This window comes from Anopheles cruzii, chromosome 2 (genome assembly GCF_943734635.1).
Source record: "Anopheles cruzii chromosome 2, idAnoCruzAS_RS32_06, whole genome shotgun sequence".
Taxonomy (NCBI): Eukaryota; Metazoa; Arthropoda; class Insecta; order Diptera; family Culicidae; genus Anopheles; species Anopheles cruzii.
The window spans coordinates 33,217,518-33,229,073 of record NC_069144.1 but is presented as its reverse complement, the minus strand read 5'-3'; the positions used below and the strand labels follow the sequence as shown (position 1 = coordinate 33,229,073).

General features: G+C 48.1%; 1 protein-coding gene across 3 annotated transcripts in view; it reads left to right on the top strand.

Moving 5' to 3' along the window:
* Positions 1 to 206: 206 nt before the first annotated feature.
* Positions 207 to 11,556, top strand: part of LOC128269116 (CUGBP Elav-like family member 4) — a 100,826-nt gene continuing 89,476 nt past the window's right edge. For all 3 annotated transcript variants that reach the window (XM_053006485.1, XM_053006484.1, XM_053006483.1), the window contains exon 1: positions 207 to 255. In XM_053006485.1, coding sequence (XP_052862445.1) covers positions 207 to 255 — 49 coding nt within the window. The remainder of the gene's footprint in view (positions 256 to 11,556) is intronic.

The window sequence follows — 11,556 nt, the reverse complement described above, 5'->3', positions numbered from 1 at the left end:
AGGGTGTTAAATTATGTCTTTACAATTTTATTCGATAATATCCTTGGTGCTGGTATCCTCGAGTCAGATCCGCGAACGTAGCAGTTGTTTCACAGACTTTGTCGTAAAACATAACCAAGGCGGGCGTAATGAAAGTCAGACACTATCTCCCTCTGAAGCCCTCTCGCTGATCCGTCTCCTTTCTCTTTCACAATCTTTACTTGCAGATGAACCGTGCTATTCAAGTCAAACCAGCGGACAGCGAGAACCGCGGTGGTAAGTAACAATTTTAAGTTGTACTGCGTTTTGCTGGGTAATTCCCTCCGCATTACTATTGTATGTTGTATTTTTATGTTTTCTTCTGACAAAGACAAGAATTTTAGTTTGTTTCATCACCATTGCTGATGCTGATAATTATTCTCATTCCATGACACGTGTAGACAGGTTTGTAAATATCTTTTCAGTCAATCGAAACTCGGACAAACGCAATAGCCGCCAAATGACATTACACTGTTGATGCATTAAAAAGAGGAAGTGATAATTTGATATCGTTATCTGCCGAGCGGCAATAAAAACTTGTCGCTTTTTATGGTGATATTTTTTAGAATAAACACACAGGCACGTTAAGGTTCATTTGAAAATGTTTAAAAACCTACATTCGCTCGAGATCCAATCGTCCAAGTTGGAAGTATAGGTAAAACGAATCGCTTTTGTTTACGGGCATGCCGAAATCGCCGTTGGCCCACTTTTCACTCGTCGGATAGGAAGTAATTTTGAAGGGGCTGAAAAAATCATAAATTCACGCTGAAATTCAATCGTGAAAAACGGGGCCATTTATCTAGCTTTCCCTCCGAAGCGTCAGGCAATAATTCAAGATAGCATCAAATGCACCACTAGCTGAAGGGGAGGTTGTTTGTTTCGCTCCGTATACTTTCTGTATAGTGCCTTGGGGTTCAAAATCATTTTAAATGGAAAATTTGATAGCACTTACTTTTCTCTGCTAGCCTTAAATTATTTCGCCGAACTACAGACTTGCGTCGTAGCGTCGGAATGCGTATCTGGGGCGTAGCTCTCGCACTGCTCCGAAGGAAATAGAATGTGGTTTTTGATATGGCATTGGGGTTGTGGTGGCGAGTAAACATTAAACGAGTATAGTAATTTTCGCGCGTGTCTTCATGTGAAACTATTAAAATAGATGTGAAGTAGAAGTGGAATTGGAAAAGAAAAAAATATGTATTTAATTCATTGCCTAACATAACATAACTACGGGCGGAGGGGGCGTCTCCTACAGCTTTCGACTCTAATGACTTTGGTAACATTACCAGCCTCCATCGCACGAACAAATAGCTTCTTACGCGCAGGATCGGATTCGGTAAAAACCTACGAATGCGATCAACCCCGGACGACGTTGTAGTTCGACTGTGGGACAAATTCTGGCACTATTTCACTACCTTCAGATGGGTCTGGAAATATTTTCACAATGACTTCGACCGTGCAACGGCCGGGAAAGGACACATTGGCTACGGCCTACGCGGGAGGGGCTGTGTTTGTGCGAGTGAAACAAACCGACCCAACGATGAACGATGAACTGAAAAGTCGTCGGACAGGCATGCGACCAACGATGACAAAACTTCTTCCATCAGGTTTATGTGTTACGTTATTAAAATTTATGTACAGCAAACACAAACGGCAAATGATCTTTTTCCATTGCACTGCCAGGGTTCGGCCGGTGACCCCAGCAACAAATGGCAGGGTCGAAATTTGCCGGAGCGTTTGGTTGGTTGGCTGGCTGGGGTGGAAGGGCGAGTTCTTGTGATCCAGAAAGGGCGCCACGAAACGAGCAACTTTGGAACTGCCCCGGCAGGCTGCCAAGATTTCATTAGCTGGCGAAAAAGAAAGGCACAACGTGGCACTGATGAGCGTTTCGCAACCACCTCAAATAGCGCCCGAAGAGGGCAGAGAGTGGAGTTATGAGGATGCTAATAAATCTCCATAAACATTACCGAACCCATGGTGTCCCAGTGGCACCGCGCTTTCATCCCAGTGGGCGGGGGACGGAGGCATGCTATGCTCCATCGACCCATGCTCCATCATCACGAGCGGATGGGAGTGAAACGGGCGGGTCAGTAATACCTCATGGCCATGTCTGTGGCCTCTAAAGGACTTAATAGCAAATTGCTCGGATGCATTGGCCATGAAACCTTCGTTCTATGCTTGTTGTTGCTTTACAGTTCAAAGAGCGGCGCCAGGCAAAGCAATTTTCATTTGATAAATGGTTGCATGGCGACAAATGTGTGTTTACGATTAAAAACTTATAAACACAACAGCTACACTCTTGCCATCGGGTAGGCGAAGGTAAACAGGATAACGTGAGCACGCAAAGTTTGAAAGAGGATCCTGCCAACTAATGAGACAGCAGTCGGTGACGCCCGTCAACGCGAAGTGGTAGCAGATAGCTTCAAAACATAAATAAAGTTGGTCGTTTGGCTGAATCAGTTTTAGGACATAATGCGAATGTAAAAACCGTTTCCGAACTTTCTACCCATTGGGACTACTTAGACGCACATTTTGCACATTTCTAGCAGTAGCAGCAGCAGCAGCACTTAACAGTAACATGTTTAGTCCAGTTTATTTCCACAGTTTCCCAAGGGTTAGTGAAATTCCCAATCCCATTTGTTGCTGCACGCCCACAGCGACCGCCTCTTTGTTGCTTCCTTGCGTGGATGTTTGCGAAAGATTTATAACAAGACAGCGTCAGAATCACGCCACCCCCAAAAGCGATGCCTACCCACCAGGGTTCAATCTTCGTCATCGCTACCTGTTACTGTTACTGGCAGGGCGACATGTTTGCAACGGTTCTCGGTAATTGCCTTAATCCTTTTCCTTGTTTTACAATTCCCGCTTCACATACACTTCAATCTGCTCAAGACTATCCTTTCACGTCATAGTAGGGAGCCATCCGTCAGTCGACCTCGTAAAAACTATAGCTTGATGGATTTCACTCGAGCCCCAATGTTTCAGCCCCAACGGTGCGGGTACGCGGTACCTGGAGTGGCAATACGTGGCTGTCAGCAAGAAGGTTTGATAATTTGATCAAATTAAAATCGAAACCTCCACCGAAGGCCCCGATGTGCAAGACGATCCTCCCAATTCGATCCAAGATCCGCTCTGCGCACGGTGTAGGTATGCGCTAGGTATGATTATGGAGGATTTAGCGGATGAGTGACAGGTCTATCGTTGGCAGGAAAACTGTCTGACACTTTGCCGCTACTACTGTCGAACGGAAAGTTGTGAAAAACGACGCCGCAGCCCGCCGCAGAACGTCTCCCTGCAAACGCGGCACCGAATGTGAAGGAGTTTAGCGAAGCAATTTTCCATTAGGAAAATTACATTGTCATTAGCAGGTGTTCTTCAGGGCCCCGACCAGCTGACACGTCGTTGAATGCCGATGGCAGCAGCGCTTCGCTGCTTCTCGGCACGTGAGCATCGACGGCTGTGGCGAGCAAATGTAATTTGAGTCACTGAGTTTGCCGAAAACATTCATTAGTTTTCTGAAACGACATAAATGCTCGTTGGTACGTGCCAAATGGTGCTTGTGTGAGTAAATTAAATTCTTGCACCTTAAGAACACATCACGACAGTAATTATGCTGGAACAATTGGCACCTGGGAAAACCGTAGACGTACCGAAATTAGCGGCACCGACTGTGCTGTGAATTCGAGCTGTGTGTGGGGCGGCGCGTCGTGACATTAAACAACCAACAGGCGCTGTGGGTCTGGGGCCGCGAAACGAAATCAGACGCGAACTTTAGTCGCTCAAAAGAACACACAATCAAAGCGAAACTTTAAAATTGGCCACCGGCTTCGTGGTACCAGTTGCGTCGTTCCGACCGGGCATCGATATCGGGCCATTGAAGTTTTGGAATGGACAAAAAAATGGAACTGAAATCATTAGTGGTGAAAAAAAATATCAATTTGCAACATGCAACACTACAAACCGGTGGGAAAGCAGATCCATATTTCATCAGGTAGCCTCGAGGGAGGAAATGAACGGTAAAATTTCAACACATTACTCGACTGATTGCTCCCATTAGTGATCGTGCACATCGACCCTCGGTGCATAAGACTGGCGCGCTCCGGCCGCGTTGCCATCCTGGGAAGCAACTATCAGGCAATTGCGAAAGCCATTCGTTTCAATTCCGCACAAAGGCCCTGAATATTTCATGGGAATGTCAGTCATTTACAGTACCGGTGGGGTGGGGGATCACGGTAAAAACCATACCACAGACCGTCCGGCAAACCACCGGCGACCACGGGATGGGTTGCATTTGGCGGTGCATTTTACTGGTTTCCCCATTTTACCATCGGAAAAACGCACGAAGCAGAGCATACTGCCGGCGTGCTATCCGCAAGACGAATGTATTTGCCTCGTACCATCGCGGCCAGCCCAGCAACAGTTTGGTGCATGGGGATGTTTTAAATAGAACAGGGAGCCTGCCTCAGACGCGCACAGGTGATAAATTTTTATAGCTGTTTGCTGCTGTTCGGTGCGGGTGGAATGCGGCATAGGCTCGGCGGTTTTGGGTTAAGTCTTGGCTAAGCTACAGCCAGCGATTGGTCCCATTTCTGTGCGTTGTTCGGCCAAAAGCTTGCAGCACTCAGCAAAACCGGTGTCGTTCTCAATTAGTTTAGGCTGTGGACAGTGTGGACTTTGGCGGCCAGTCGTTAAATCAGGATCTCTGCACTGTACTGCCAATTGCTTGCCCAATTATCGCACCAAGGGCAAATTGGTTCATAAAAATCCTAAGCACGGCGAAACGTAACCGAAGCTCCTCGCACTAAGCCGACGAAAAACACTTCCGCAATCCAGTACCTAATTTAAAAAGTTTTTCCCACCGGCCAACCGGAGCCCCGACGCCTGTCGGGCCCGTTGGACTTGCAGAATCGCCCAGGACAGTCTAGCCCAGGGAGGCTTGTGGGAAATTGGTTGCCTGGTTCGTAGCTTACTTCGACGTGTTCGGGCAGGTTGGCAGCGCAGCAGCCCAGCTTTCGGCTGCGTCCTTGCGACGAGATAAAAAAAAAACAGTACGAAAACATAACCGAAACAGCAGCGACAGCGACAGGGAGAGAAGGGGACAAAAAAGTCCCTGTGAGATAACGAGCATTTGTGTCCGATCGTCCCAGAGCGTGGTGCCATGGTTACGACGGTGGTGGGCGACGATGACGACGAAAATGGGGCCAAGATACACCATTAATTCAAATTATCTCATTTACAACGGAACTTGGCTATATCACTAATTTTTCCGCTTGTTTTTTTTCTCTTTCGAGTATCTGCCCTTCGCACACGGCGGGGAAGGAGCGTGGCCCTATTCCGTCTCTTCGTACGCCCCGTCCGTTATGTTGTTACACGACGATTCGGCAAATGCTCGGACGTCTCACACACCCCATTTACCAACAACCTGCCGAGGTTATGCAAATTACTACGGCCACGTTTTGTGCAGTGGCCGCTGGTATGTGTGTGTAGGGCTACTACGAACGAACACACAGTAACGAAGCTCTCGGCTTCAAAGGATCCAAGCCACGCACCGGTGCCCCCCGTTCCCTTCCGCACCCATCCCTTTCGCTAGGACGCTTCGGAGTGAATGTCTTTCTTTACGCCGGTCGGCAGGAGCTACCTTTTTCAACCCAAACTCCCAACCCGGGCACCGCGGGTTTTGGTCCGCGTCCAGTGGAAGGGACAGAAGACTTTTATGGAGCGTAAAGGTTACACAAACAATAGGCCCTACAAAGGTTTATGTGTGCGCGTGTGTGCGTATATGTCCCTTCCGAGACTCCGAGACTGTATGCAGAGTAGGACGGTTTTTCTATTCCAAGGACCCTCCGTGGCCTAATGAATGGTGTGCCGTGCGCGAAAGGTTAGCAAAAAGCAAACAGGCGTCAAACGATCAAATAAATGGCCGGACCACCGAATGCCCGGCGACCGACCGTTTAAGCTACACTAAACGATATTGCTTTCGCGCCGTAGTGAATATCAAATAGCTGACTTAGTTCGAAACAATCATAAAAGTGGAATAGCATGTGGAAAAATGGAGGCAATAAACGAGGCGGGGCCCGGACGGGCAAATTTTAGCCATTGCACAAGACGTGAATCCGCAGACCCGGTGGCCGGTCATCAGCATTAGATGGACATCCACCTGGACTGCACCGCTATCGATACGTCGGTTCGGTCGAATAATGGCACGGTCGTTTGTTTAATGGGAATTATTTGTGCTTTCTCATCAAACTTCTCGCACACTTTTGGCCACTTTTTCTATCTTCTGGGTCGGGGGCGTTTGGCAGTTTAATGCGTACTTTGAAGGCAGAAAGCGGTACAGTGCGCTTCGAAAACCAGCGCCAAATGCTAATATGCCCGACAGCGTGGCAGGGCTGCGGTCTTTTATGCCAAGCGACTAAGTTTGGGTGCCAGTTCAGAGGTTTCTTGGTAATTTTCGCGTCAATCATTTCGCGGCACACTCGTGGCAAAGTCAACCATCGACTAATGACACTGACCGCAGGATCGTGATGCGCGGCGCAGCCTTTTCATGCCTTCAGCAGACGATGCCAGCAGCAGGATGGCGGAAGCGAGTTGGCCTCCTGTTGGCCTCTCCGTGCGTACGACGGAATCCTTAACAAACAAAATCAAAACCGCCGTCCATTAGACAGATTGCTCAATTACGACCATCAAACTGCAAACAAACCGCCGTGAGCCGGCGTAAGCATCGCCCAAAAGAGTGCGAGGGTTGCGACCGGAGTAACACAATCTGATTTGTAATTCATAAAATATATATCAGCTACAGCCATTCGCCGCCACATCTCACAACATAATTGCACCGTGTGGGTTGGGAGAAACGGAACGGGAAACACAGGTGATGGGCGGAGCGGAAGCGGGTGGTTTTACACTCGACATAATTTGAACACGCAAAAGGCGATGGCACGTAACAAGACCACCCGGGCCAATGCCGGAACGCGAACGAACGTTTCAGACGGCCAATGCATCTGGTAGAATTGATGATTATTTTTATGTACTTTTTATGTTATTTAATTTGTACTCACATTCATCACAATCAATTGAAGAACCCGCGCGCGTCTTGGTGGTTGACGCGTTTGCCAAAAGCGGAGGGGCGCAGGAGGCACCAGGGGGGCGGTAGCGAGTTTAGGGGGGGGGGATTTGTGTTCCATCGAATCCTTCCGGATTTTTTCAAATTTAACACTGCGTCCATCATCCTGCGCCATCGTCACCGTTTGCTGTAACTTTCCTGCGATGAATACATTTATTCACGGGGCGAAATAAAATCCCATCGCTAAAGCCATCCACTTTAGCAAAAAGGCACGTGTTCCGATCGTTCCCTTAGGGGGCGGTGGGCGACCATGGCATACTCCAGCAGGTTGCGTGTTTGGCACTGTTCACGGTTTGATTACATCATTCATCTTCATTTAACGTAACGAACGCGGCCCGGGCACCGCCTAGCGGGAATTCATTGCGCTCCGAGCAAACTGACGAAGCGCAGCAAGGCGTGCGTGAAGCAAACTTTGTGTGCCTTTTTATTTTTCTTCTTTTTTTTGTAAAAACTACGGTGGCCACGTTTGCGGCGTTTGCGAGTTTGGGAATTGCGTACGCGTTTGAAAGCAATCTGGAACGTTCCAACGTGATGCATTGGAAAAGAATGCTGCAAATCCGTTATGTGGCTCATTTCTAGTACAATGGTCCTAGAAGGACGACGGTAGTGCACGATGTGTGGAACGAACGAGGCCGTAGAGTGTGTCGCTTGCGTCGGAGGATTACTTCTGGCACTGGCTGACAGGTACTGTACGTACTTCTTAAAGTTTCCGAACCTACTAGGGGGTGGATTTCAATTTGTTGCCATTGTTGGCTGCCCCGAAACGCGTGGAAGAGCATCGATTTTTTTGACACAAATCCACTAATCGATTTTCCCCTGTTGCTTACGGGCTTACTTCAAATGAAAGGTAAGAAACGTACAGCAGCCACCCTCGCTGCACGTTAGTGCTACATGCGCGTTAGGTGCCAGGTTCTGCGAGGTTAAGTTTGTTGAACCTTGCTGGCAAGGGCGTCGCCAATGGTGAAGGTGGCCGACCCCTGTCCCGGTGCCGACATAATTTTGCCAAACATATGTTCCAACACGTGATTACATTACATTAAGATCTTGCACACCGTACGCCGAAGGGCGACACTACAGATAATCACAAACCTCGCAGCAGCAGCAGCAAACCAGAGAAAAGGACGAGGCTCGCATCTAAGCGTAATAACGTGTCTCTGCGGAGATGCGGAGAATTTGTTTTAAAAACCTTTCTGTTAAACCGACCGTTTCGTGTGTTTTTTCGTCTCGTATCGTCACGCTCCCGCCCGTGTTCATTTTAAAATTCAATTTACATGTCATAGTTGTCACCTGCTAATTTGGCACGAACATACGACGCGGCTGCGTTTTTTTGTCGGCCCCCCTTTTGCGCGATGCTGACAGAACCGTGCGTGGCGGCTTCTTTCCTCCAGCGCCAAAGCCTTCCAGGGCAAAGCATTTGGGATTTTTCTACAAACCCCGTCGCATTACTGGGAACAGGGAATCAGCGAGGATTATGACATAGTTCAGCGCGAAATTGATTTCATCACACGGTGCCACGCTGAAGCTGTCGCTGAAGCTTCTTCCACGCAGCCGCTTATTTATATATTTTATGCTCAACCGTTTCAATGCTCCGAACCGGAACACCTAACGGCAATCTTACTGCGGCAGGCAACGTAAGAAATGAATTTTCCCTACTCCAGCCGGCGCGCGTTGAAGAAACAAGATTAGATACCCAACCGTATGTGCGACCGAACGGCAACCTTGTGTCCAATCTGCAAAGAGGTCCTCCACAGTGGGTGGATGTGAAGTGTGCAAGGAAAGCCACGCCACGAAAGGTTTGCCTTCGAGGATTTACCTTTGATTTTTTTCCTTTTTTCGAAATGGTTTCCCCGAAATGAACGCCAAAGACAGCGTTTGCCTCGCTGTTGCCTTTGTTGTTTTCGTCTACGGAGAGATCCGGCGAACGACGACTGGGGTATAGATTGGTTGCGTGGAAGATTGGGAATGTGTGGACGGGTCCGATTCTTCCTGTAGCACACACTTACGTAGACAGCCAGGGTGAAAGGTAAATGTTGACCGAGGCGCACCTATTTCCCGCACACCCGTCGATTGTGGCAAGGCGTCGATAATGTGAGAAAAGCGGAGCGCAACTGGGCGAATGGGAGTTTTTAGGATGAATAATTTATGGAAATAAATAATTTGCTATCAATTTACACTGATGAGGGTCTTGAAACTTTCATGACCACCGCTACCACTCCGGAGGCTTTGGTCAGGGATTGGTGGCATTTAGTTTGCATCCCGTGTATCACCCAAGTAGCATTAGAGTAAAAGCTTTTTTTTTTACTTTGTTCGAACTCACGAAAAGTGAAGACGCAGCTTCATGCTCATTACTTGTAGGCTTTGTGCACTTTGTTATGACCCTTTCTAGGGCATCCAGTGTTGGTTTTGATCCAAAGGCCGCCCAGGGATTTATCCTCCGATAAACAATATCTTCAAGTTTCAAGTTAAACCAAATTATTTTTACTGTCAGTGATTTGGCCGTGTTTACAACCACATGGCCAGCAAGGTCCTGTCGATGTAGGCGAACTCTCCACGATCCATTACAGCAGTGGACAGTGAACCATTTTTAATTTCTCTCCGTTTGCTGGGAACATGGAGATCATGTTCTTTTTTACTTCATCCCAATCAAAGTCTGCTTGTTTCACTTCAAAAGGAAAATGAGCACCCCACATTTTTTCCCTCATCAAATTAGGCCAACGGCAGCCATGCCCAGGGACTATGGGCTCGGTTTGTCCCAAAACATCTGGACCACCAGCCTCGACCAACCCCCTTTCATAGCCCCGGGGTTGTAAGCGCGCGTGTCTCTCTTTCGGTTCCTTCTTCGAAGGTTCTCCGTTCTGTACCGATCCCTTCCTGTCACTTTGATTTCGGCTGAGTAGGAGTCGTTATTTGAATTGATTTTATTATCTGCCTATAGGACGAAACTGCTGGCGGGCAAACACATCGGAAAGAGAACCTTCTTCAAAGTATACCATTTCCGCTACTGGTGACTCGCTCTGGTTTGGCCAAAAATCAATAGCCACCATCGAGGAGGATCGAAAAGTCTATGCTAAGCATCATTTTGCAGAAAAATTCAGATGCAAAGCGAAAGAGATGGTCGAGTTTGAAACAGTGTCGTTGCTAGGCGACTGAAAATTGTTTGACAAAATGAGCCGTGCATTACACACATTGTCGTTTTCACGTAGCCACCGAGAGAAGCCTTAGGGTAGAAAAGTGCGTTTGAGCAGAGTTTGGCCGGGATGTGAATCTCCCTGTCGGCCTGCCGACTCCTCGTACAGCGGGTTTTATCACAAGGAAACGAAAATTTGATTCTTTTCAAACCGAGGGGATTGATTTCGGTTGGAAACAGGGGAGGCCAGGCAGCGTTACTGGCGCCGGGGCGCAACAGTCCTCATCATCAAAGCCAACCATGGCCGATGTGTTGAGACCATAAATTTTGCGGCCAAACAAACATCGTTCGCCCGATGGTATCACATGGCAGGGTGGTGTGAAAACGTTTCTATTTCCCCAATGCTACCGACCAAAAATGTGTGGGATTCGTCAAACGAATCGCTGCCGATGGGTTTGAATTGTCGATTGCTGGGAGCCGAGCGCGGGATTTCCGCTTTGGTTGATGTCATCTAATAAATATTAGGAGACGAGACCAGAAGATGACACAATGTTGCACAGTTACGCGAAAGCAGAAAGCGGCGTCGTTGGCGTCGTAACAGGAAAAGGCAAAAAGACAGCACACAAGACGGTGCACGGGCTTCTTTAAAAGCTTGTCAAGCATGAGCCCCCTCGGAAAACTTTAATACGTATATTAAAGCTCCTATTTCCGTTACATTATATGGGCAAAAACCGGGTTGGCTGGTTGACGAAAAATGAACCTCTCACTTTCAGCACTATCTATTGATCCGTGAGGACCACCTTCCTGGAAATGCAAATCCCCCTTTCTTGAATGAGATCAGCATATGAACTTTAAAGCAGAACATAGCAATCATCGCTGCAGCGCTGGTTGTCGGGAGAGGCTGATTGAGATCTGGCTGACTAATGTTGTCCGCTCGCGACACAAGAAACTACCTCCAACAAAGTTGTTCGCCCGCTTTGGCAATAAAGATGTACACCTCTTCGACCGCTCACCGCAACCTATCACTATACAGCGAGACGTTACGGTTCCGTTGCTCTACCCGGTAAGACCGTATGGTTTTGCGGCCAAGTCAATTTAATGGCTTGATCTCCGCTTGATGACATAGGCGAACAGACAACGCGTATACGGCGTGCACACTCCACCAGGAAACCATGACGCCACAGATACGAAGAATCCATTGTAAATGGCACCCGAGACGAAACTTATCATCAAGACGAGCCCCTTCCTGACGAGCTTAAATCACCAGCGCCTGTAATGCTTTGACCTAGGCGCA